This window comes from Sciurus carolinensis, chromosome 14 (assembly GCF_902686445.1).
Source record: "Sciurus carolinensis chromosome 14, mSciCar1.2, whole genome shotgun sequence".
In the NCBI taxonomy this organism is placed as follows: Eukaryota; Metazoa; Chordata; class Mammalia; order Rodentia; family Sciuridae; genus Sciurus; species Sciurus carolinensis.
The window spans coordinates 19,172,292-19,199,688 of record NC_062226.1 but is presented as its reverse complement, the minus strand read 5'-3'; the positions used below and the strand labels follow the sequence as shown (position 1 = coordinate 19,199,688).

Genomic DNA, 27,397 nt, shown 5'->3' with positions numbered 1-27,397 from the left:
ACTGCTATAGTTTCTGACTTATTAAAATCAGGGCAAAACCAACATCACTTAAAATATATATGCAAACACACAAAGTGCTAGTTAGAGCCTTGTCTTCTGCCCAAAGCTAAGGAAATCAAGAGATGTAAAACTCTGCAGAATCCTTTGATCATATTCCAGATCTCTTAGTTCAGACAGACCTGCTCCCTGTGTCCCTTACCATATTCCGGAAGATGATCTCCCACGTTTCGAATGCAATGTCTAGAGGGTCCCATTCCACTTCCACAGATGTCTCTTTGATGGACTTGAATTTCAGGCCTTCAGGTGCAGGCAGGTCTGTAGGGAGCAGCACAGGAAGGGACATAAGGATGGACAGGCGTGTGCTGGGAGCCATGCAGCCCTGATTCCACCATACCCATGATGGCTGCCCATCACCCTGGGGCTGATGGCCACAGCTGGAGTCTATTTAAAGTTTCTTTTAGGATGTGGTCTCCTGTGCAGCAGTATGAAAATTAACATTGCAGCTAATCATATGATGAAATATTTGCAATTTCATATGGTTAAACCCTAATAAAGTACAGGCTTTGGAATGAGACAGATTAGGCCAGAATCTCAGCTAACACTGTAACCTTGGGCAAGATGCACAAAACCCCCTGTGACTCTCTTCTTCCCTGGGAGAAGGAGGCACATATGACTGTCCTTAGGAATCATTTGAGAACTGAGTGGGATATTGCATGCTGTCTGCCGGGCCTGCTTCCTGGCATGAAGCCCAAGTTCATTAAGTGGCAGCCAATGCCATTATTACTAAGCAAGACAAGACCAACTTCTAGCCACAGCTTGCTTTTCAGGTACCAAGGTAATTATGCCGACGCCAGACTCCTAAAGGAACAACTTGAACCTTAACCTTAAAAAATAAATAAATAAAAAAGCAAATTAGTGAGCTCTTTAGAAAGGTAGTAGAGTACCTAAGAACATAAATTTGCCAGGACTACCAGGGTTCAAAGGCCATCTCTACCACTGTCAGCTGTGGGATCTGGGATGAGATACTTAACCACGCTTAACCACTCAGTCTCAGTTTCCTCATCTGTACACGGGGTTAACAACAGCTCTTGTCTCCTAGATTAGGTGAGTTAGTACAAAGTCTGGTGCCTGGTGAACACTTGATACGTAGTACTTGCTACAGAGGAAGGACCTGGGGAGAGCCAGGAGGGAGACTGGTGGGAAATGAGGAGTTGATGACAGAAGATAATGGACTCAACTGGGTTCCAGGCTTACTTGGGGGTCACTATAAAAGGATAATGGGGGCTAAGGGTGCAAAATGAAGGTAGTTCATGGGGAAGGTCCTGCACTGTGTGGGTTGAGACCAGCGGGGACCGCCCACAGGGGCTCTGCGCACTCACAGGTGGCCACCCTGGCGCTGACGGGAATGCTCCTTTTGTTCTCTAGGATGGCGAACACGCGGACAAAGTACTCCACACCAGGCTCCAGCTCCCGGATGGTGGTGGATGTCTGGTCCCCGGGCACGCGGAACTGCATCTCCAGGCCGTCGGCGTGGGTGGGCGTGTACACGATGAGGTACTCCGTTACCCGCATCTCATTGTCCCAGGCCAGGTTGACGGTCTCTTCCGTCACTTCCGTCACAATGAGGTCTTTGGGAGGGGACACTGGCAGGAGTGAGAAAGGACATCTGGGGTGAGTAATGTACCTCTGAGATCCCTTTAGGTTTGCTTCATGGGCCACCGGCCCTTCCACTGTCATCAAAAGAGGCCTGAGGCTCTCGCCTTGAGATCGAGCCTCCATCCTCTCTAAAGTGCAGGAGCCATCAAGGATGCCCTGCTGGGATCCGTCTCTGAAATCCATTCATCCACTGCTCTCAGGGTGAAGTTCCAGGTCGGTGTGGCCTTCAGTGCTCCTCATGACCTGGCCCTTCCTACTTCTCCCATCCCTGGGTCCTAGCTCAAATGCAGGCTGTGGGTCCCGGGAAAGCGCCATCTGAACTTGCTCAAGAGTGCTAACCCTATCAAGTCTGCAGCTCACACATCTTCCCTGCTGACCTGCGTCCTTTTCAACCAGACTTCCATACTTCAGCCATGTTAACCACAGAGCTATTTATTCCTAGCTGCCAAGAGCAGAAATTCTACTATGACAATTACAATACAGGTAAGAGAGGTACAAAGACCTCATAAAACATGAGCCTAATCATTCTTTGCTGTATGGTTCAACCAGTGTTTCCTGAGCAGTTACTATGTACCATGTCCTGTGTTTCCTGAGCAGTTACTATGTACCATGTCCTGCGCTAACTGCTGGGAACAGGGCTCTATTAAGGAATTCATAAGCCCATGAGACAAAGCCAGTAAAAAAATGACAATTTAAGAGACATATCTACCTCATAGGTGATCAGCAGTGAATCCAGCTGACTGTACGTTTAAAATCATTTGTTCTATGTAATCTTACTGTCTATTCAATGTTGCTGAATGCTCACTTCATCCAAATGAGGGGATTTGGTTTGCTATTGGCATGAAGTTAGTGAAGAATAGGAAAGAAGGTAAATGCTTAGCCAAAGGAGGGTCATCTCTGTCTACCTCACCTTGGCAATGGAGGTTCAACCCGGTGTACATGAGTTAGGTGGACCCAAACACCAGCTCTCTGGGGGTGACACTGGGAAAATTACAAAACTCCTCTGAGCCTTTGAGCTCTCAGCCAGGCAAACCCGTACCAAGGGACCAACCTCAGAGTCAGAGCCCACACACGTGTGTTTAATATCAAGATATTAATTTCATATAGAAATAGAATCTGGGCACACACCAAGTACAGCCTGCGGTGCGTACCCGGTACATCACGACCATTATGGCTCTTGCTGTCACACTGGTACTCACCCTCTGAGCAGTCTTCCCCTGTGTAGCCCTCGATGCAGATGCAGTGACCGGTGACACACTGTCCCCTTTCACTGCAGTCATTGGGGCAGGAGCGCTGCCCACAGTCGGGGCCTGTGAAGCCCTGGTGACAGATGCACTGGCCGTCCACGCAGCGGCCCTGGCCGTGGCAGTCACTTGGACACCTTTGCTCCTTGCACTCTTTGCCTGCAAAGCCCTCGTAGCACACGCACTGCCCGTTCACGCAGCGGCCCTGGCCATGGCAGTCACTGGGGCAGGCCAGCTCGGCACAGTCGGGGCCCGTGAAGCCGTCCTCGCATAGGCACTTCCCGTCCACACAGCGGCCGCGGTTGCTGCAGTCCCGGGGACACCGGAGGTCCCGGCAGTCTTCCCCGGTGTAACCGTCGTCACAGACGCACATGCCGTTCACACAGCGGCCGTGCTGGTGGCAGTCATTGGGGCAGCTCATGTCACTGCAGTCGTAACCCTTGAAGCCCTGTTCGCACACGCACTGGCCCTGGACGCAGCGGCCCCGGCCGTGGCAGTCATTGGGGCACCGCTGCTGGCTGCAGTCCTCTGCGGTGTAGCCCTCGTCACACACGCACTGGCCGTTGACGCAGCGGCCGTGGCCGCTACAGCCATTGGGGCATTGAAGCTCCCCACAGTCTGCGCCCGTGAATCCATCGTCGCACTCGCACTGGCCATTGAGGCAGCGGCCGCGGTGGTGACAGTCGGCGGGACAGCGCTTCTCGCTGCAGTCTGCGCCTGCGAAACCTTCGTCGCACACGCACTGACCCTCCTCGCACTGGCCGCGTCCGTGGCAGGCGTTGGGGCAGGTGAGTTGGCCGCAGTCCTCGCCCGTGAAGCCCTCCTCGCAGTAGCAGGTGCCGTTGAGGCAGCGACCGCGGTCGAAGCAGTCGTTGGGGCAGACGAGCTCGCTGCAGTCGTCGCCCGTGAAGCCCTCGTCGCACACGCACTCGTTCTCCACGCAGCGCCCGCGGTTGAAGCAGTTGTTGAGACACAGGGGCTCGGTGCAGTCCTCGCCCGCGAAGCCGTCTCGGCACACGCACCGGCCGTCCACGCACGTGCCGTGCTCCGCGCTGCAGGGCACCGGGCAGACCTCCTGGCTGCAGTCGGCCCCCGCGTAGCCTTCGAAGCACACGCAGACCCCGTTCACGCACCTGCCCTGGTCATTGCAATCGCTGGGACAGGCCAGCTGGCTGCAGTCCTCACCAGTGAAGCCCTCGTCGCAGACACACTGTCCGTCGAGGCATTGGCCTCGAAGGTTACAGTTCCCTGGGCATTCAGGCTCAGAGCAGTTGGGGCCTTTCCAGCCAGGTTCACAGATGCAGCCGCAGCCTTCTGTGCTGAAGTTGCCACGGCCGCTGCAGAAGGGCCGCGTGTCCAGGCGGCCTGCAATGGAGAGATCAGAGGCTCTCAGGGGTGCCCCAAGCAGCGGAATCTGCTGTACCCTCAAAACCCACATCCACATTCAGCCTGAGGATGGTTCAGGCTCCACCTGGTTTGAAAACCAGCTGCTTAGGGTGTGAAATCAGACCGGATTCATCTCCAGTTACACAGAAGGAATTCTCAACCTGTACAACCTAACATTGCAGACTCGTAAGGCAAGGGTAGTGCTGCATGTGTGTATGTCTGTGTGTTTCTACCCCTGGGGAAAGGATCAGTAGTTTTCATCACATTTGCAAGGCATCCCAAGACTCCAGAGTGTGAGTCACTGCCTCGTGCTGTTCATTACCATGGGCTGTGTTGCTACTTCCCTGGTGCTGAGTCAAGGTCAGGCCTACAAAGACCTGAGAAATTCTTGTTGGATTGAACTTCATCCTGACTTTTTGACTCAATAGCTGGACCATGTTTGGGAAGGGATTCAGACTCTCTGGAGCTTGGTGTCCTTGTAGTCCCAGTGGGACTGAAGTCTTCCCAGGACACGCAAGGGTCAGATGAGGACATCAAGAGCTCACTCTTGTGCTCATTGTGATTTTTTTTCTGTTTTCTTTTCCAGAACTTTTTTTGGGGTCAATTCAAGTTGGTATGTGGGCTTACGTGACAAAAACTGTCTAATTTTCCAAAACTGAAATGAGGCAGCTAAGGTGTGACTTTCTGATTCTGTCAGGACACCTTTCAATTTGGCTCTGCCCCCAGAAAACGCCTGTGCCTCTGTCTTTTGCCCCTCACTCTCCGGAAGGCTGCAGTGGTGGGCAGACCTGAGGATACAGCTTCAGGGCTGACACATCTCCAGCCCTTTGCAACTAAATACTGGCTGGGTGCAACTTGGAGTAGTTGCTGGATGGATCCCAAGTGAAGAAGCAGAGCTAACTTTCCTTTGCATCTAGATACAGTTCTTATATGTTAACTCCTTCCTGAGAGCAGGATGACTTGTTTTTTTAAAAGTTGGTTTGAAAAATGAGAATCTAATGTGTGTTTTCTAGAATAGTAGCCACTGTTCACATGTGGCTACCAAGCACCAAAAACTCTGGCTCTGCTGAACCGAGGTGTTTAAGCATAAAATGCACACCAGATTTCAAAGATTTAATGTAAAAGACTGAAATGTAAAATAGTCATTATCAAAATCTTGTTCCTGGGATAAAAAGTGGATATTTTGATTATATTGAGTTAAATAAAATAGATGATTGAAATTATTTTTTTACCTGTTTCTTTTTCTTTTGTTTCTTTTATTTGACTACTAGGAAATTTAAGATAACAAGTGCTGATAGGTTATATTTTTATTGGCCAGCACTCCTTTGTAACCATTTTATCCTACCCTTTCCATTAATCCTACTGTGTACTTCCTCACCTGTATTTTGCCTTAAAATTGACACATGTGGAAGATAAAGTAATTTATGCCCAATGAAAAGTTCTAAAAATTCTTCCTCAAATATTCACAGCATGTCCTACAGCACTCCTCAGTTAGTGCTACTCAGTGGTTAGGTCTACTCTTGAAATAACTATTGAAGAACTTTCTGGTATTTTTGCTTCTGATTAGAGGTTATCAAATCTTCTGTAGCCCTATTGACTTTAGGGAATTTAAAATGAAGCCCATAATTCCAAACCCACAAAATTCCTTAAAATGGGCTACACATGAAGACAGGGGCAATAGGAGAGCATGAGCTCTGGAGATCCTTACGTATTCAAAGTCCCTGTCCCTCGTCACTCTCTGTTGTCATCCTATGACATTTGGGGAATTTCTTTGAGCCTCAATTCCTAGGTCTGAAGAAGGAATGTTTAACCTTATCTTAAAGGGGGTATTGAGAGGCTCAAACGAGATAATAAAGATGGTGCCTGGTACCCTGAGGGGTCTTCTGTCATAATTGTGACCATCATGACATGAATGTGCGTTAAACTGGAGCCTTTTTCCAGTTCCCGCACACTGGGTTCAGGACAGGCAGCACTGGACCTGGGAGGAGACTCAGGCCTAACACAGCTACTCCCTGTGGAACGTGGAGTGTCCCATTCTCCTGCTGGGCCTTGGTTCACCTCTCTCTACTATGCCTGAGGGGCTGGGGCAGTGCCTTCCCCAGCGTGTGCGCTTTGGGGCAGGAGTTTCAAGTTCATGGGTAAAGAATGGATAGATTTCACAGCGAAATAAGTCTTAGAAGCATATAATTAGAGTGAAATAGGGTTTTAAACAGTAGATTTCTTAGCAGCCTGACAATTCCTGTGAGAAATATTTGCAACCATGCCTCTTCCAAGAGCAGGAGAGATGGTTACATTCTCCACATTTATTTGACTTTAACATGTTTTTAATGAACTGCTTGACAGACTAGTTTCTCAGGGAATCCACTTTGCAAACAAGTGGTGGGTCTTGCTATGCTCATCATTTTCCCCGCCCTACAGGATGGGGACGCATACCTTCGGCAGGTTGGAGACAGCAGCCTGCTCCCATGGTGCATTGCTCCCGCAGGGAGGACACCAGGACCTCCAGCTCCTCCAGCCGGCTCAGGAGCTCCTTCACGTCAGGGGCTGCCGCGCAGCCGCAGGCGCGGCGAGGGATGTTGATGCGGTGCGTGAAGACGATTTGGTTTTCCCCATCCACGGTGTGCTCCTGGAAGCTTCCACTGGGCTCTGACGGTGGGGCCAGGTCTTTCTCCCCACTGGCTGATTCCAGATCCACCGAACACTGTGACCCCACGGGCAGCTTGATGTTGTAGACATGGTTAAACACCACTGGCTGGTTCTCCTCCGGCAGGGAGACGTTCACCCCACTCTGTCGCTTGTGCCGGATGACTTTTTTAAGGACTCCACCTTCTGAAGGGAGGGCAAGCAATGCTAGGAAGATGCCGGACAGCACTCGGGTCATGACCCCCATGGTCGTGGTGGGCTCTGCTCGTTGCTGTGGCTCTACTGTCTTATTCTCAGTAGAATCTGGGATTTAGGAATGCAAAGTAGAATCCAAAGTGGTTGTCTCTGATCTTCTGGAAAGAGTGACCTTCTCTAGAAGTAAACAAAGGAAGCCATAGATGTGTTAGTATCTAGTACTAATTGAGTATCTACAATTTCGAGTGAATTTTGGTTTTATATCTCCATGCTTGAAGCTTCCCGATGTTTCTTCATTATACTGTATCGATGATATAAAATGATCTCTCAAAGAATCTCTGCAATTTTAAAGGCACAATTTCATGCACTACTTGACTTCTAGAAATTTAAGGAGAGAGCCAGTTATAGAGGAGAGGGCCAGACATTGGAATGAAGAGAACAAAAGTTTGTATCTCATCTAGCTCTGGGCCCTTGGGCAAGTTATGTAACTTTTGTCACCTTATCTCACTGTATGTACAGTGAATAATGGCTAATGCAGGATTAAAAAGGATATAAGTGAATATTAAGTAGAAATCGCTCATGTAGTCATTAATTCCCTCAGTATTTAGTGGCCAAACCCTTCTGAGTGAATTCTTATAGGGATGCAAAGGCCAGAGTCCTAGGAGGTGTTTTGTGACTCCTGCCTCCTTTACTGACCCTCCAAACAGAGTTTAAACACTATCCACTTATTTTCTTCTGCCATGGGAGGCAGAAGGCAAGGTGAAGGACACCAGTCAGTAAACTGAGTTTTTATCCAGCTGAGTGTCTGTCTAGTTATGTGGCTGGTGGCATAGTAATCCACCTCTCTGATGCTCAGTTTTCCTTCTCCTTGGTTCATATTCAAAGCCTTCCAAAGTCTAGTTTTCAGAAGAGCCTGAGAGAGTATTCTCGAACCTGCTATTTAAACTGAGATTCACAGCACCAGATGGCTCAGAAAGGGTGTCCATGAGCCTCTGGTGTCTTCTCCAACCCACCGGTTCATACAGCAGCCCTGCTGAGTCTCCACAGCATCAGAGTTCTGAGGGTGGTAGAAATAAAAGTAAAACCAAGTGTCTCCCCTTAGCAGACTTAAATAATAGGACTATGAAGAAAATGGGATCACCACTATTTAGGGAACAAAGAAAGAAAGGATACAAAGGATTTCTTTTGTGGGTTCCCAATCTAACTACTTACAGTGTTTGAGAAATCAAGGATTTTTTTCAGAAGAATGGCAGAGTATGGATTTCTGGAAAGGATGGAGTTTAAGCTGAATCTTACATCACGAGAGGGATAACATGAAAACAGTATGGAGGAGACTATGCTACCGTGAAGAGTTCTGACTTTGCTAAGTATTCTTATCCATCTGCCATGCAGCTATTCACCTGTAGGGGCAATCAGGTAGCACAGGAAAGAGGAGCTGTCAAGTGCAGTTGAGAAACTGAGTGAAAATAAGAAAATGTGGCTAAACTTGGATAGTTTTAATACAGACCAAGGCCTTAGATGCACATGAGAGCGAGTTATACACACCATGAATTCACTCTTGACCCTCTTTAATTAGAAAGCACACCTAAGTCAAGAAGATTATTAAAAACTTTATTTTATTTTATTTTGCAATGCTGGACTTGGAGCCCAAAGTCTTGTGTGTGCTAGGTAAGTGCTCTACCACTGAGCTACAACTCCAGTCCAAGCTATTTGGTTTTTAAGTCATTTAAAAAACTGATGTTTTCTTACATCCATACTATTCTTACACTTGCACATTCTAAGTTAGCTTTCGATGTCAATAAGCTAAGCTATTTGGGTCACTAATCCTGTAAGAAATCATCTACTCTTTTTTTTCCAGAAAGATCTTACTACAATGACAGAATGTATCATCTAGAAACCAAATGATCACCTTCTTGATAGGATAGAAAGTCTTTGCAATGCCTGGAGAGGGATTGCCGCAAGGAACACTAAACCGAGCAGCATTTCCCTAGGTTTGGGTGGGAATCTGAAGACCTCGAAAGCACCACTGTGCATTTAACCAAGAGCGTCCTACCCACACCCCTCTACATCCTAACTAAATTCATGTTGATAGTTTATCTATGATTCAACTTGTGTCTACTTAGGGCATATGTCAACACTTCTTCTGAGCATGCTTTCTTATTTAAGCAGGTTCCCTGACTAATGAGCGGTGTGTTGGTGATGTAGGATCATCAGTGAAGATCACTGACTAGGAGAGCATGATGCTTTGCTCTTTCAAGCTAATATGTCCCTCTTATTTGTTCTCTGGATGAGTATCAATTGACTGCATGATCTAGTTGAATGCCTGCTTTAGCTCTCTTTGCCTTTACCAATTCTTTTGCTGCCATCTTTTCTGAGGAATTCTTATCTCTTTCTCTTTTTTTTTTTTTTTTTTTTCTTCTCTTGCAGGATGGGCTGTGGGCCTCACCTGAAATATTTTTGATTTCACTCAACACCTTTGTCTGTGTTGTTAAATGACTTAGATTTCCATCTAAAACACCCTTAGGTTTGTTGGTTGAGACTCCAAGACAATGAGTTAGGAGAATTAGGACCAGAGAGTGGGTAGGGTGAGGATTTCTACTGTATATGTGTGATGGGCACTGACGCTTTCTGGGGGAAGGACATGGTATTCTTTCTTTCCTTATTTGGGGCTGGGGATTGAACCTAGAGGCACTTTTCCACTCAGTCACATCCCCAGTCCTTTTAATTTTTTATTTTGAGAGAGGGTCTCACTAAATTGTTTAGGGTCTTGCTAAGTAGCTGAGGCTGGCCTCAAACTTATGATCCTCATGCCTCAGCCTCCCAAACTGCTGGCATTACAGGTGTATGCCACCATGCCTGGCACAGGACATGTTATTCTGAGTGTAGTGTGTTTCCCATTGGTTTGTGGTGTCCTGAGGCAGGTTTTTTGACTTGGGAAAATCCATAACATCACTGGAAAATTGTTGTGGAAAATGTTAAGCTTTAGGATCAGATACACCTGGGTTCAAACACCATTCTCTGGCCCTGTGGTTTTGGCAAGCTACTTACCCTCTTTGAACCACCACCTTATTTATAAATGAGGGGTCGAAACCATTCTAGAAGGAATTAAGGATTAGGGATCTGTACATAGAGCACTTAGCATGGTGTCAGGCTCACAATGGGAACTCGCTAAACAGTAGCTGCTATTTTGTTGTAGCAAAAGTCCACACCAATAACCCTTCTTTTGCTTAAGCTGGACTTGACCTCCTAGTTGAATCCAGTCCTACACCAGCAGCAGCTTGGATCTAGATCAGAGGAGTTGCAGAATCACTGATGAGTGGGGCGGTAACCCTAGTGAAGATCAATTTACTAGAACTAAAAATATTTATTCCAGAGAGGGAAAATCTAGGTAGCAAATAATGACCTTTAAGAATGCAAAATATTCTCATGTAGACAACTGGCTGGTTTATGTCTCTTTTGAGGACAGACCTAGGGAAAATTACTTAAGACTGAAGCTTGGGAGATTTAAGTCAGGCATGAAGGATCAAGTTCTGATAGTAGGGCTTGTATAATTTCAGAACGAGCAAATGTTCTACAGAGTCTCCTTAAAAGGCACACTAGATTCTTATCTTTCTAGCAAATGATTGGTAATGAAAGGTCTGGAAAACATCTCCTAGGGGGAAAAACTACAGACCTGTGCTTGTTTACCCTGTAGTTAGGAAAACCAGGACCAAGGAGGGCAGGGCCACCATGTACAAATCCTACGGTAGCTGGAACTGGCTTGTCCCCTTTACCCCAAAGGACAGAAAAAGTGTGAGTGTGCGTCTCTATTGGGGGTTGATTACAAGAAGGAAAAATTTTAGTATACCCAGAGAAAGATTCTTCAGGTTGAGTGGTTTAGTAGCTAACCTTTTGGAAGCAGCGTGGAATAAACTAACCGTTATTTTTAGGTACCTCACCACAGGACAAAGACCATTGCTAGAAGAAGGAATCAACAAGCTTTGGAATTTTCCTTGGTCACTGCTAGAGAATAAACAATAAACAATTTCAATCTTGGATAAAGATTAAACTTCCAACAGGCTAGAGTCATATTTCATAATCACCTACTCATGACTTCATTTTTAGTAGCTTGTGGAATATATTTATCTTACTGACTTAGGTATGTATGTAAAATATCCTAGGTTTGGAGGGACGAGTGTACAATTTTTTATTGTTTAAAAAAGGAAGATGGCTTTGTTTCCGCCTCAGTTTGGCAGCACACGAGGCAGCTTACACCAACCTTTTCTTCTGGCTTATAGGCCAGAGAATTTTATTGTGCCCAGTCATTCAAGCATAGAGTTGCTTACACAGGCGTTCTTATTTCTTAAATGTTCTAGAAATTCTTCACCCCTTCCCAACATCCATAAATTCCTTCTTTGAATGCGTCAGGGAGAGAGAGGAGCCAGGAAACAGCTTTAAGTTGGATTTTTTCCCCCCTGAGGACATCGGAGTCCAAGTTGAGTGAGTCCAGCACAACCTGAGTCATAAACTAATTGAGAAATCTCTAAATGACAAACCAAAGACCTTCCAAGCCCCAGGTGTTTGAATTCCAGCTCTGAGAAACAGTTATCCATTTAAGTAGCGTGGTGCATGGTTACTAGGTCTGGATTCTAAGGAAGTTGGAGCTGGTTTGTCCCTGTGACCCCAAAGGACACAAGATACACAGTGGAGCCAGGAGTCATCCAGAGTCTTGATGTTTTAGTCAGTTATTTCACTACTGTGACTAAAGATCTGACCAGCACAATTATAGAGGAGGAAAGGTTTATTTGAGGGCTCACAGTTTCAGAGGTCTTAGTTCACAGAAGGCCGGCTCCATTCCTCAGGGTTCAAGGTGAGACAGAAAAGTGTGGCAGAGGGAAGCAGCTTGCATCATCAGGAAGCAGAGAGGGAGAGAGATAGACTCCACTCTCCAGATACAAAATATATACCCCCAAAGCCACGCCCCAACCCCCACCTCCTCCATCCCATCTGGGATTAATCCACTGATGGGTTAAGACTCTTACAACCCAGTCATTCCTCCTCCGAACCTTCCTGCACTGTCTCGCCTGTGAGCTTTTGGGGGATACCTCACATCTAAACCACAACACTTGAGAATTCATTCTAATAATGATTTATTCCTATATTCAACAGAGATGAGTTGAAGGAATGGAATAACCAGCTATGGAATAGTCCAGGGCTGGTGGGGTGTTTTAGAGATCAATGATGGGCAGATCTTTCTTTCAGTGAGTTCACAGTCCAGGTAAGGAGGCAGACATGTCAACAGATCCTTACTGTAAAGAGTGATAAGTGCCCAACCTGACAAACATCCAAGAAGAGTCCGTGTGATGCTTGAGAACATCTGCTCTAGAATCAGTCGAATACTGGTGGATCTTGTCTCTGCCACTTGATATTAGTCTGCACCAGAAGGTGTTGCCATTGTTTTAGGTCAAAAGTGTCTTGGTAATGGCAACTCTCCATATGATTCCAGCTAGTAACTGTGACCTTGGATTTGTAACATTGCCTCCCTAAGCCTCAATTTTCCTGTCTGTAAAATGGCAACACTGACAGCAATTCTACAATAGAGTTCTTTCAAATGCAATGGAGGAGAAACTTGAATAAATGAGATACTCCGTGCACAACACTTAAGATAACACTTAAAAAGAAGGCAGCTTGGGGGTGGCCGGAGCTGTGGCTCAGTGGTAGAGAGCTTGCCTGGCAGGTGTGAGGCCCTGGGTTTGATTCTCAGCACTGTATATAAATAAATCTATAAATAAAAATACAGGTCCATTGACAATTAAAAAAATATTAAAATAAAAAAAGGAAGGCAGTTTCGGTAACTAGTGTGCATGATTGCTGTCTTTTTCTTTGGAGAATACAGTTAGCAGAAGCTAGTCTCTGACAGTTGAGGGATTCCTAAGAGGATCTGGGGAAGTTCCTCTTCTCTTTAAAAAAGACTACCTACTCCATCCCCTGAAAATCCCAGTGTTGCTTTTTCCCATGAAAGGAATAATTCTGCTTCAGTTACTGAAGCAGCAGGGATCCTCTGAAGTCTTGGGAGGGTGAAAAGGTGAGGGCTACAGCCTGGTTTTCCTCCTAGGCTGTCAGGTCTTAGTCAGTAGCAGGGTAAGCAAGTGAATGAGCCTGGGTGGGGCCCTTTTCTTTTCTGGGAGGTCAGTACTCTGGCCAAGGCCTCTCAGGGGCAAAGCTACTACTGGGATGTCTCTCTATGTTGCCAAGTCCGGAATTTCTCCAGAACAGATTGCCTGTGGTTTAGTCTTTTAGGACTGTGCGCCTAACGGGAAACATTTGGACAGCTTCTCAGCACTTTCCATACCCAGACGGAAATCAGATGATAGAATCAAAATCACACTTCAGCAGGGCTTGGAAGCTACTGGAGATCACTGAGTCCAGTGGTGGCAAATCAGTGGCACCTGCTGGTATCATTCTGGTCCACATGGCAGATCCTGCTAATCAATAGGGATGCACTTCTGGGAAGCACTGCTTTGGAATTATTCTGAACCTATCCCTCCAGACAGCCACATCTGATCAGGTAGAGGTAGTATTTGACATGACACTTGTTTGCCATTGTGTTCATTTATTTAGGAGCATAAGAACTGAAACACCCAAAGAGGGTCACCCAGAAAATTAGTGAGAAAGCAGATATTAAAATCCAGAGTTCCTGCCTCTGCCTCTTGGTCAAGGTATTTGATTGCTGTTTATCTTTTCCTCATACCGCTGGGAGGCCTCCAAACACAGGTGCATATCACAACATAGAGACTATAGTTAGGCAGAGAAAGGTACTAGGGAATGAATTGAAGCATGTATATGAATTGTCATGTATATATCTGAATAAACTCCACTATCACATACAATGATAATGCATTAATAAAAACATCAAAATATCTGCTAAGACAGTAGATTTCCAGTGACCTCACCATACATACACACACACACACACTCTCTCTCTCTCAAAGGTGAAGAGATGCATGTGTTAATCATTTGAATCTGGTAACCATTTCACAAAATGTTATGAATATCAAATCATTATGTTACTTACCCTTATTTGTCAAGTATCCCTCAGTAAACCTGGGAAAAACATAAAAATGCATATAAAAAGTTTCCATTAATTCTTAACCTAAAGTCACTGCAATGGCCTCCAGAGAGAAATATCAGGGATGGGAACCTGGAAAGCATCAGTGTTAAGAGAGTTCTAGACTTCTAGGTCCAGTAGGGTCTTTCACTTAGACATTCCTCCATCCATCCGTCCACCCATCCATCCCATTTTCCAGTACATATGTTAAATACTTGCCACAAGCCAGGCCCTGAATTAATGGCACAACAATGGGGAAGACAAACATATTCTTTATAATAACAAAGCTTACAATTTCCTCCTGCAGAGTCAACAAAATGCAGTTGCTGAAAATATTTCTTGGTTCAACCTACACATACCAGGTTCTTGTATTTGTGGAATTAAAGAATGAACAAATGCTCTCATTTTCCTGATGACATGTGTGTAATTGGCTCTGTGATCTCTTTAAGGCATGGTATCAAGGAATTCATCACAGTCTCAATTCTGTAATTGGCTATTTTCTTCCTTCCGGTGTTTGTGAGCACACTCTATGTGCCACCCTAAGTGTAGGGGTGACGGGAGTTACCAAGACAGGCCTCCCTCCTTTCCATGAGATCTAGTCAATCCCCCAGGGACTCCGGAGAGCCCAGAGCTGTCACTTGGAGACAAGGTTTCTGTATGACCAAAGTAAGTTCCACTGGCAGGAGGGACAAGCCAGGACTGGGGCACAATCAGTTTCGGTATGAAGGAAGCTTCTTGGCTTATTCATCAGTACCCTCCTTTCCAATCTTATGGCAGTATCTGTTGTTCATTAAATTCAGGTTCCTCTCCTGAATTTTGGTCTTTATTATGTATCTTAAATTCTTGGAGAATTGGGGCTCTCCTGGGACCAGGCAGTGGAAAGGGCAACCAGTGGAAAAGCAGGAAGAGGAATTTTGAGCCAGTTCTGCCAATCACTCATTGTGTGACTTGGGGCAAGAGACACCTGCTCTTCAAGCCTCAGGTGTTCCTGTAGAATAAATAATTGTGTATGGCTGAATTCTAGGTCATCTTTGGTCCTGGTGACCTGTGGCTTATTGTTAACATGGCAATATTTCTATCAAACTTAATTTTGGGTGTCACTTTAGACCCAAGCCAAATGGCCAACATTAAGCACAAAAGTCCCCAAATATTGAGTGTTTCTTTCCTAAGTTGTTTGGCTCAAGCCTTGGTGGCATGATGGGGCTCCCTCCTTCTTACCCCTTGAACAGAAGTTTCATTACCAACCAAATTAAATCCACAAATCTTAATCCATAAAATATTTCCATCTAGACACAATAATGAGATTCATATTTGTGGTTTTGTATACCTAAGAAAAGCTCAGATGAAATATGACTAGATCCATTGATACATTCAGACCACAAACGGCCCTGGGAAGGTCTGGTTTTAATTTTTTTGAAGTAAAACTTCTGCAGAGCATTCACTTTCTCTTTTCTATTTCTTGCCTGGACAGAAAAGAAAATAAAAAGTGGGCCTGACTAAGTGGCAACTATATAGATTCCTGTAAAATTCTGGAAAATTGTTTCAAAAATAGATTTGAATTCATTGCCCAATGGAATAATGACCTCTTCCACTTTGTCCTTCATCCAGCGTTTGAAGAAAACTAGTTGGCGTTTTCACACATCTTGGAAAGCAGGTTCTCAAGAGTTTGAGCCAAGGTTAAGAAATTAAATAGATTTATCTGAGAAGGACAGGTTAGAGACACAGCTCAACACAGGAGTAGGAGAGGGTGGCTATATGTGCCAAATATTTGGCATAGCAGGACTAGAGAGGTTTGGAAATCTTTTCCTCCCCGGTACACTGATACTCAAATGAATGGAATTCTGCTTGACTGAGGTGTGCCTCAGAGGGAGCCAGATGGAACCTTGGACAATTACAAAAGCCCTGCAGGAATCAAGTTCTGTAAAGTCTGATACACTTTGATAGAAGTAGAGCTTTCTTGATAGAAGTGATAACTCCTGAAATGAAAATAGGTCTCTAAGACTGTTAGCAGGAACATGGACTCTCAGGGAAAGCTAAGCCTTCTCCAGGAATTAATATGTGTGATTACAAATTTACTTTCATTGTCTACTTTCCCTTTCTCAAAATGGGATCCTTTCACTGTTACAATAATAACTAACCTTGATTAAGTACATCAGTGCTTTATGAGTCTTAAGCGAATTATCTCATTGATTCCTCTCCAGGACCTCTGAGGCCTTTAGCTTACAGATGAGGAAACTGAGGCTCAGGGGGGCTCCAGGTCACACAGCTAGAAAGGGGGAGCAGGGATTTAATTCATTGCCTGACTCACGGGCTAGAGACTGCATTCTAAACCATCAGCTTTACTACGGCATTTTAATAATGTCAAAGACTGGTTTGCATGACTGAGTTCAAAGGACTAACTTCAAAAGGACCAGTGTTGGGGTCCTGCGTAACTACTGGCAATGGAAATCTTTATGATTTACAGACGGTGCAGGAGAAGCTGCGCAGGGGCCTGAAAAAGAGAGATACGTCTAATCCTTGACTTGGGCTTAATTTAACTGAGTAACTCTAAAGCAGCATTTTTCTAAAGTTTAATGGACAACATGTTGAGAGGTATTAATGCAGGGGAAAAAAGGATTTCCTAATTAAACATGTTTGGAAAATGCTATTTTAAAACCAAATGTTATTTTAAGCCAAACAAATTACCCAGCTTTGTTTTTGTCAGGATTTTCCAGGGTCTTTTATGTATCCCTGTTCATGGAAATCTTTAAGAAGGGGACAGTTTATAGAGTGTTTCTCAAGCTCATTCAATTATTTTGTGTCTGAAGTACATCCCAGACTAGGTTTGGCGGCACATAATGGGAAGTGCTGGGATAGGAGAAATCCTAGACCCTTTCTCCTTTCATTTCTCAGTTGAAGAGACAGACATCAGGTTGATATACCTAAGTCGGAGCCATCTTTGATAAAGTGTGAAGCCCCAGACAGGATGATCTCATAAAGTTTAAACCAAGAGTAAGGAAAATAAACTAGCATTTATTCTGTGCCTGGCACTTCACAGATGCCATTTTATCACGATGCCAACCTTGTGCCTCAGGGAATGGTGCTTGTAACTTTCCTGGTAAAAGAACTGCAAGCTGGAGAAGGTTAAATAAGTTGCCAGTCAGTAGTCACTTGAAGCAGAATTAAGAACCCAGTTTCATGCTTCCAAATCCTAAGCTCTTTCTGCTACACCAAACTGTCTTTTGAAGTAAGAGTCATTACTGATTTAAATAATTAATATTTATATGACTATCAGAGGGAAACTCAATATCATTAATGTAAATAGAGTTGATGGATTCCTAACATGGGGCAGTGTGGGATGGTGGAGCTGGGAAACTGGGGTGCATGTGACAATTTTATGTATAGTTTTAAACTGGAAAGGAAGGCACAAAATCAAGGGCACTAAAATATCCATCTTGGGCAAACTTGAAAGCCCACAGAGAACAACTGTTCTCCTCCAGTCTGGCCTAGTAAGGTTAATAATCCAGAGGAAGGGAAAGTGCGAAGTGGCAGATGGAGAGCTTAAAAATGTGTCACTTCTGGAAAAATCAAACCTTACGCTATATCTAAAAAGTATACAACCTTTATATAGGTTAAGTCTGAGAGTATTTCAGAAAGCCTGAAAATTATCACTTTCATTTCTGAAAGCAAGGATTTATATGTCCAAATAGGAAGTAAGTAAAAAGGAGATGGTTCCTTCTAGAAGGAATCCTTGTATTTAGCATATAGCAGGAAAGTCAAGAAATTTAGCCAGACAGAGAGAGAGAAAAAGCAAAGAAAGATGGACAAATTGAAAATGAATCAAACTTTCTTGTCATTCTTCTAAGCTTCTTCCAGGCATAGAGTTTGGCATTATGTTGCTGGAGAGAGAACTTCTTAGATAACCCTTCGCTTCTACTTCAATCTCTTTATATAATAATATACACCTTTCTTGGTTATGGTGACTCGAAATTATGTACAAAAACTTACTATGCTGATCAGAAGTGGTTTGTAAACATTTTCTTGAAGGACCAGGGATTAAATATGCTAAGCTTTGCAGTCAGATGATCTCTGTCACAACTATTCTACTCTATTACTATAAAGTAGCTAAGAATAATATGCAAATGAATGAACATGGCTACATTCCAATAAAACTTTATTTACAAAAATAGGCAATTCCTTCATAGTTTGCTGACACCCTGCTGTTACTCAAAAATGCTACTATTCTAAAACCAAATGCAGACTGAACTGGATAAGAAGGAAACAAACATGGTACTGAGTGCCTGTTACACAACTACACCTGTTTTGTGCCAAACCTTACACTAAGTGATGTTTATTCATGCTATCATTTATCTTGTCATTTATCATGACAACCTGGTGAGACAGCTATTGCTATGGCTGTTTGGAAATTAAAATGGGTCTCAGGGAAGTTTAGTAACTGGTTTAAGAAGCAGAACCAGCTTTGGGACCCTAATATTGTGACTCTTGAATGTATGCTTTCAACTACACTAAGATGACTCCTCAAGCAACTTCCTTCAGTTTGTGTAAGGTGAAAACTTTAAATTTGCACTATTTAATAAGCATAGAGATCAGAGTCCAAGAGGTTAAACTTCACCTTTCAATTCCTAGACCTCAGCAGCAATCTGGAAGCTGTCATTTGACCTCAGTCTTTCTCCCAGAACTTCTGGCTGGATCTTGTTTTATACACTTACTCTTTGCAGACCTTATAAGCCAAGGTGTATGGTTTGCAAGTGCTTATTAGCTTCTGGGCAGATGTTGGCAAGTTTCCTTTGGCCCACAAGGGGTTCTAGAATCTGCCCAAGTCTGGCTGTGCTCACTGATTATCTTAGCCAAAAGGAGTTGCTAATTATCATGACACCCTGTGAGTCTCTACCTCTAGCGTTTGGTTTTCCTGCCCTGGGCATGCCTGTTTGGGCCCAAGTGGTTTGGCTGTTTACTGTAGATTTAGATGAGTGAGAACAGGTTTATAGACCCTTTAAAACCCATGACCCTGGACTTCAGGGTAGGGTTACCCAGGCTATGTTTCAAGATCCTGAAAGTGTCCTGAGGGTATCTGTGGTCAAGTAGGTGTCCTGTGGATATCTATGGTCAAATCAGTGTGGGATACTGAGTTCACCAAAGTTGAGCAGATTAATTACTGCAGGATTTCTCTGGTTACACATTCTACCGTCCCATGACTTCCAATGTCTTCCAGTCACATGCAAAATAAAATCTAAACTCCTAGTCACTGCCTGTAGAGTTCATTCCCCTTTTCATTCAGATGTCTGCTCTGAAGACACTTCTATGTCCCCCTGTATCTGAAAGAGCACCCCTCTCTGACACCCCACCAAACATTGTCTATTCCCTTACCTTGTTTTACATTTCTTCTTAGAAAATATCACCTCTTGAAATGGTACTGTAAGTTTGATTCCTTTATCTTGTCTATCATCCCCCATGCGATGGTCTGAATATTTGTGTTCCTCCAAAAACTCATGTGCTGAAACCTAATGACTAATGTGACAATATTAGCTGGTGGGAGCTTGGGGAAGTCATTGGGTCATCGGGGTAAGGACTTCCTGAAAGGGATTAATTAGTGCCCTTTATGAAGGAGGCCCCAGAAATTTTCCTTGCCCCTTCTGCCATGTGAGGACAAGCTGGAAGGTGCCATCTGTAAATCAGAAAGCGACCTCTCCCAGGCACTGTATCTGTAGACGTCATACCTTCAGAACTGTGATCAATGGATTGTGTGGTTTTTAAGTCACCCTAGTTTATGGTATTGGTTACAGAAGCCCATGTGGACGGGCATCCTGATGTTCGGCCTCATCCTGTCTTGTTTTCTAGTGTAATTTTAGCCCTTGGGACTATATATTGATGGGACATATGAGCTGTGAGTTTCCAAGAGCAGGATAGCATCAGGTGTTCTCCCAAGTCATTTGGCCACAGAACGCTCTTTCAGGTGCACCTCATGAGAATGCTGTCTCATAGGATGTGGTTCTGCTCCTCTAGTGGGGTCTTACCACCAAGAACAATTCCAAAGACGAGTAACCACAGCAATGACAGCAATCAATCTTCTATACTGAGTGCCAGTTTCTCTGCTAAACAATGCACTTGCACTATGTCATTTAACCATCACAATGACCTTGTCAAATAGGTACTATTATTTAGCTTTTTATATGAATGAGGACAATGAAGCATACAGAAGTTAACTAACCTGGCCAGATCACTTAGCAAGCAAATATCTTTGAACCCGGAGCTTTCTGGTGCCAAATTCATACTCTTAACCATTATTCATTCCTCCCCATTGGCTGTGAATTTCTCTGTGTCCAAAGATAGAGTGCCCTCTGTCCCCATCCATTTGCTGAGCCTATTCATTCTTCCCACTAGCTTTCAGCCACCTCTAGTGATTCCCAGACAGCCCTCCTCTGTCCTTGGTACTGGTTTTTTCAAATCCAAGCAATGCATGCTTTCATCCTGGGGGCCACCTCTGAAAGTAAGGGCATTCCTTGAAGTCTCTGTTCTGAGACATTTCCTGTCCCAGGGCTGGCTTTCTTCTGTCATGTTAGGCCATCCCTCTGCATAGTTGCAAGCCCAGAGGGTGAAGCGTGAAAAAAAACTTCAAGCTCTGGGCTTTCTGAATGAACACTGGTGAGAAAGGGGTGGCCATGTTTGGGGCACAGTTGCTACTGGTTGTTGAAGATTTGTTTTATTCCAGTTGTGCTGAGTTTCAAATAAACCAGATAAAGTTCTTTTAAAAACTTCATTGTCAGGAAGGGTCAACCTATGAGTGGACAGGCAATTCCAAGATGATGATGAGGATGATATGGAAAATCAGGGAGAGGAATGGGGGGACAGGAGAGGGACATCTAACATACCTGGAGGAGGCGGTATCTGAACTGAAGGTTGAAGGGAGAATATGAGTAGGTGAAAATATAGAGAAGGGCATTCCTGGCAAGAGGAAATGATATTTTCAAGGACATAAAAAGTGTAAAACAGCTGGTGTGGAAAGTTGAACAACAGGGGTTGTGTTATGGTTTAGATGTGGTGTCCCCCAAAAGCTTGTGTGAGACAATGCAAGAAGGTTTAGAGGAGAAATGATTAGGTTATGAGAGCATTAACCCAACCAGTGATTTGATCCCTTGATAGGATTAACTAAGTGGAAACTGAAGGTGGGTAGAGTGTGGCTGGAGGTGGGTCCCTGGGGGTGTTTCATTGGAGTATCTATTTTGTATCCAGTGAATGGAGTCTCTCTGTCTCTCTGTCTCTCTCTCTCTCTCTTTCTCTCTCTCTCTCTCTCTCTGTCTCTCTCTTTCTCTCTCTACCCCTCTCCCTCTCCTTCTCTCCCTCTCCTGTCTGATCATCATGTAAGCTTCTTCTCTCCAAAATGCTCTTCTGCCTGATGCTTGGCCTCTTCCTGATGTTCGGCCTCATCCTGATGTTCAGCCTCATCTCAAGTCTCCAGGAATAGAGCCAGCTGTCTACGGACTGAAACCTCTGAAACCGTGAGCCCCTAAATAAACTCTTCCTCCTCTACAATTGTTCTAGTCAGGTCTTTCAGTCACAGCAGTGAAAAAGCTGACTAAAATAGTCTGTTTGGAGACCAGGGGTCAGATCATGGAAAACCTGGACTGCCAGGCTAAGGGTTTGGATTTTTCTCATGAGCAGAAAAGAACTATTTGGAATTTTTTTTTTTTTTTGGTGGTGGGTACTTGGGATTGAACTCAGGGGCACTCAACCACCGAGCCACATCCCCAGCTCTATTTTGTATTTTATTTAGAGTCAGGGTCTCACTGAGTTGCTTAGTGCCTCACTTTTGTGGAGACTGGCTTTGAACTCCTATCCTCCTAACTCAGCTTCCTGAGCTGCTGGGATTACAGGTCCAGCCCACTTTAGGTTTAGAAATATTGACTTCATGATGCAAGACTGAGAGAGAGATTGAAGGGGAGGTTGCTGTGATGGGGGCAAAGTGAAAGCTGGGCACTGGCCACTTATGCAATGCCAAGGGCTGAACATGGGGGTGAGGATGGATGGGCTGGGCAGGCTGTGAACCCATGTACCTGTCAAGGTAGCAAGGTCTACGAACTTTTGCATATGGAGAGTGGTGAAGGAAAAGGAATGAGGCCCAGGTTTTAGTGTTCATTACATCTGTTGGGAGGACTAGGTTGGGGAGAAGGACAACAGATTCATTTTAATTTTTGTTGCCTCGAATGTCTTGCCTTTAAATGAAATATATTTGGAGTCATTGCCTTGGAAGATCCTGCTCTGGAGTAACATTCAAAAGAAATCAGGGCTATCTCATGAACTATGAGTTCAATGATAAACAGTTCTATATGGATATGGAGAAATCAGATGCAGTCTGCCTTGGTGGCTGCCATAATTACTGATAGTACATTAGCAGAAGTACAGATAGATTGAGTGAAGCTGTCATTAATAAGAGGTTACCAGAAAATGGTGATGATGAGAGGCTGTGGCAGGCAGTCAAGGATGGCCCTATAGATACTGCTTCCTGACAGTCCCATAGCTCTATAATTACCTTTTCTCCACTGTGGTACAGCCTAAAGACTTGCTTAGAGCCAACAGCACAGAACTAAGGAGATAGAATGTCACCTTCATGATTTGGTTGCAAAAGACTGTGATGTCCCTCTTGCTTACAGACTTTCTCTTGTTGGCTTTGATGAAAGTAATGGCCTTGTTGAAGAGGCCCAGGTGGCAAGGAACTGAGGGTGGCCTCAGTCCTACAGGCAGCAAGGAACAGAGGCCCTCGGTCTAATAGCCCTTGAGGAAATGAGTCAAGCCAACAACCACATTTGTGAGTCTGGAAACTCATCATTCTCCACTTGAGTCTTCAGATGAGACCTGAACCATGGCCAGCACTGTGATGGTAGCCAAAAGCAGAACATCCAGTTAAGCTGTGCTCAGATTCTTGACTGGTAGAAGCTGTCAGATAGTATATGTATTCTGTTCTAAGCCACTACATTTTGCAACAATTTATTATGCAATAATAAGTAACCAATGCAGAGTTATTAGTTATCCTTGGCCAGTCCATATGCGTTAAGGCTGCTTAGAGAATAAGACTGTTCTTTTTTCTTTTCTCTGTGAATGTATTAATTCTGCAGCTTTTTATATGGTCCCTGGCTTCTAAGAGCAAGAGTCAGAAGACATAGGATTCCACCCTGACCCTGATGCCAACTGGCGTGAGATCTTAGGAAGATCTTTCCCTTCTCCGTGTCTCAGTTTCACCATCTTTAAAAGAAGGATGTTAAACTGGGCCAGCAATTTGTAAAAACACTTTTTTTTTTTTCTGCCACAGAATCCTTCCACCAAGTGAAATTTCATGAGGAAGCTCAATGTACAAAACAGATAAAAGTGGAGGAACTCCAGTTGAAATAGGGTTGAGTGGAGGCCCCTGCTATGGATTCCCATCACCATGCCTCAATCACTTCTGGGTTTTTTTTTTTTTTTTTTTTTTTTAAATTCTGCCTGCAGATTCCTGGCTTAGAGGCTGCCCATAGCCCTTTTAGTTTCAACATTCTCTAAGTTCTAAAGATGTACACTTTTTTTTTTTTAATTAAAAAAAACCTACCTTTAAGTGAGAGAACTCTTTTATAACATCTCTACATCAAGCTACCTCTAAATGACCATCCAAGACCTACGGCATCTCAGAGAGTTGGCCACTTCCTCTGGAGACTGGCTTTCTCTAGGGTCTGGTGCATCTGAGCTTGCTGGACCTGTTTTTGCTTTTCCAAGCTCCCCAGAGGTAGACTACCTCTATTGAAACAAAGCTCCTTGGACATTTGCCTCCACCAGACCCTCTCTTTCCCAGGTGGAAAGTCATGGTATCATTCTCTGGAAATGCTCATCTTGTAAAAAATACATTATTTTGTGTCTTGATGACTACACTGGACACCATGTTCCCAAGGGTCTCTTGCTGGCAGGGATCCAGTGGAGTTTTGGGATCTCCCCTTCTGACTATGGTGTGTTGCTTCTGCAGGTGAGATCACATGCATTGAAGTTCCCTTGTACACTGCTATTTGTCAGGGTTTTCCTGTGCTGCATCTCTAGGCTTAGAGTCTTCAAGAAAATATTCAGTAAGTTTTGCCTAATGTTCATATCTCTGCCATTTTTTTTAACCTCCCAGGTATGACTTTACCCTTCGATACACTCTCTGGGTAATGAAATTTGAGCTCTTCTACTTCTCCAAAGTATCCCTTTGTGTGACATCCACCATTGGAAATTCAATCCTTTACACATTAGCCTCTCTATCTAACCTTTAAAAACACAAATATATCTCTAGAAGTAGTCTATTGTCCCTAATCCTTTTTTTTTTTTTTTAAGTCTGGGATGTAGGAATAATTCCATAGCATCCACGAGGCACAATGAGAGAAGCACCATTTGGGATCTTAGACCTGGGGAGGAACCCCAAAGCCATGATTTTCTACTTTATGCAAGTGACCACCTTTCTAGGCCTCAGATTACTGTGTCTGTAAAATAACAGCAAAGTGCTGGGGACATCTGAGAGTGAAGCATAGAAAAGTTCTTTTATAAATTTGTAAATTTATGAGCATCTTTGTTAAAGATAGACCTTGCAGGTTGGGATGTAACTCCGTGGTGGAGGGCCTGCCCAGCAGACAGGAGGCCCTAGGTTCAATCCCCAGCACCACATACACACACACAAAATAAATAAACAAGGTGTTAAAAAGAGACTGCAGATGTAAAGATGCCTCATACACCATAAAAGAGTCACAAAAGTAGTGTAAACATCACTTTGAGTAGTGAAGCAGTATTGTGATGTTGCTGTTCCATTTCCCTGGGGACAGCAAGGAGTTTCATCAATAGTGAGTTACAAGGCCCAGATACCTCCCAACAGGTTTTGGGGAGAACAGACTCCAACAGACACGAAAATTATGACCCTGAACATGACTTGCTCATTCTAACAGTTGCTACCACTCTCTGGGGCCTTGGAGCTGGTTTTGATTTGGGGATCTATCAATCGCTTATCTGCATGTGTTGGAAAAACTGCTTAAATTTTTTCAGCTCCAGGCTCCCCATATCTGAATGGAGGCAGTGATATTAGAAACAATGGCAGGTGATCAAATGACGTAATGCCTGTGGCATACTCAGTGAATGTTAGCTTTACAGTAATCTCCTAGGCCGCTGGAAGAATGTGCTGGACACATGCAGACAGAAGTTAGCAGAAGCCAGCTTATCTCCTCTCGGGCCAGAAGTGATCAGTGGCTGATTCTGAAGCAAAGCTGCCTGCACTCAGAGCTTCTGAAACATCTCTGGCTCTTGATAGAGGGGATTTGAGGAGGGTTGAAAGTCCATCAAATTATGATGGCTACGTAATCAAGGACCTGTGAACTTCAGGAACGTTCAATTGGAGACAAATTGCCATGAAGTAATTTTTTAAAACCTCCATTCACAAACAGACTAGAAATACACATGGAAGGAACTTCCCAGTCACAGTCTGCTTCAACAGGGGCACTCTGCTTTCAATCCATGAGGAAGGTGAGAGATCAATGACAGTACAGAATACCAGGTTGATGTTAAAGCTGAAGAAACATGAGATAAGGGGGAAGCGAACTGAACCAAGGAGTCTAGGCTGAGGGCATAAGTGGGTTAGAATCATGGCAGCTTCTCGCCTTATCTCCTCCACAGAGAATTCACAAGGCATGTGTGGCCCCTAAGAGGAGGTCAGGCCACTGCTGTCTTTGGTGTGGGATGGAATTATTGCTGGGAGTTTGCAGAAGCCTGTGCTTAACACTTTGAGGGTTTGTGTTCCCCTGGAAAGGAGCCTTCATCTAATGTTTCCCACATGTTGAAGGTGTTCAAAGTGGTCTGGGATTAGATTCAGGGGGATTCCAGGGATCCTCTCAGAGTGAGCGGCGTGTGAATCTTGACCTTCCCCTCTGAGGCTTTTGGCTGAATTTGTGGCTTGGAGCTCACAACCACTCCCCAGTTGTCCTGGGATTCACTGCCCTGAGGCTGGGCACACGGATTTCCTTTATCTGTCTCCTAACCCACCCTTTTAAAACCAGACGCTCATCTCATCTGGATCTCGGCGAGGGTGCAGGAGTCAGAGCTCCCACCTGGTAGAGCACGGAGAAGTGTGTGCCTGCTTTTCTGAGATGAAATGAACAGTGATGCTCTGATCGCTACCTCTAGTTTAAGTCTTCTCTCTCGCAGGCTTGAAATTTGAACTCTTCCATTTCCAGGTAGAGAACTGCTCTACCATGACCTTTGCTGAACACAGTGAAAAATGATATATGCGGGTTCCTCTCTCTGTAAAATCAACAGGCAGTGCCAGTCAGGGGCTTCCCTTCCATCTTGGCCATTCACTGAAAGGCACCACGTAAGATTCTGCACTTGGTCAGCCCTTGCCTGCCTGACTCCAGGAAGCCACGTGGCACAGCAGGGCTTCTGTTAGAAAGTTTGGCTTCAAGGCCAACTCTGCCTCTGACTTAGGGAAAGACCTTAGCTGAGACCTAACTTGCTGGAGCCTCGGTTTCTCTATCCATATATCAAATGGAGATAGTAATTCGTAACTTGTAGTGTCAGGGTGAGAATTCGATGAGACATCAGAGACAGATGCCCCTGTTACATGTGTGACACATCATCAGCCCTCACAAGTAGCTATTTTGGTGGGTCTGTGTTTTATCATCAGAAAGGATTCGTGTAGCTACAGCCAACTCAATGTTTGTAACACACTTTCTCCTTTTCAAACTAAAGTGGCTTCAGTACGAAGGGGCTGGTGCCGTGTGCCAGTTGGATGTTTTTCTTATAGGAAAGCATGGATGTATGTTCCTGGAGATCCAGGGGGAGGAGAGAAGAGGTGTTCTTACTTCATCATAAGCCTTAGAAAGGGAGGATGAAGGAGGTATGTTTTTCATTCTGTCAGCTTGAATTCCCTTTCCAAATTCCATTCTGGTTATACGATCAGGCTACCGCTGTATTTATGGGTGGCCACAGTCTGCTTGCAGGGGCATATTTAATCAAAAAGGAAGTGTTTTCTCCCTGAAGGCAGAGCAAGAAGCAGAGGCACTCAGAATGTGCCCCTGGTCTGGTGAATGTGGAGTCTGGGATCTGAAATCCAGCTTCGTCACTCTGAGTTCTAAAACCCTAGACGAGTCACTCAGTCTCCCTTCTCTCCAAGCTACCTTTTGTCCAATAGGTACAGCCCAGGCCTCAGAGA

General features: G+C 44.5%; 1 protein-coding gene across 4 annotated transcripts in view; it reads right to left on the bottom strand.

Moving 5' to 3' along the window:
- Tnc (tenascin C) overlaps positions 1-27,397 on the bottom strand; it is a 91,631-nt gene that overhangs the window by 61,465 nt on the left and 2,769 nt on the right. For all 4 annotated transcript variants that reach the window (XM_047524832.1, XM_047524833.1, XM_047524834.1 and 1 more), the window contains exons 2-5: positions 6,720-7,301; positions 2,856-4,265; positions 1,380-1,643; positions 200-315 (exon numbers count right to left, since the gene is read on the bottom strand). In XM_047524832.1, coding sequence (XP_047380788.1) covers positions 200-315; positions 1,380-1,643; positions 2,856-4,265; positions 6,720-7,176 — 2,247 coding nt within the window. In that variant the 5' untranslated portion in view covers positions 7,177-7,301. The remainder of the gene's footprint in view (positions 1-199; positions 316-1,379; positions 1,644-2,855; positions 4,266-6,719; positions 7,302-27,397) is intronic.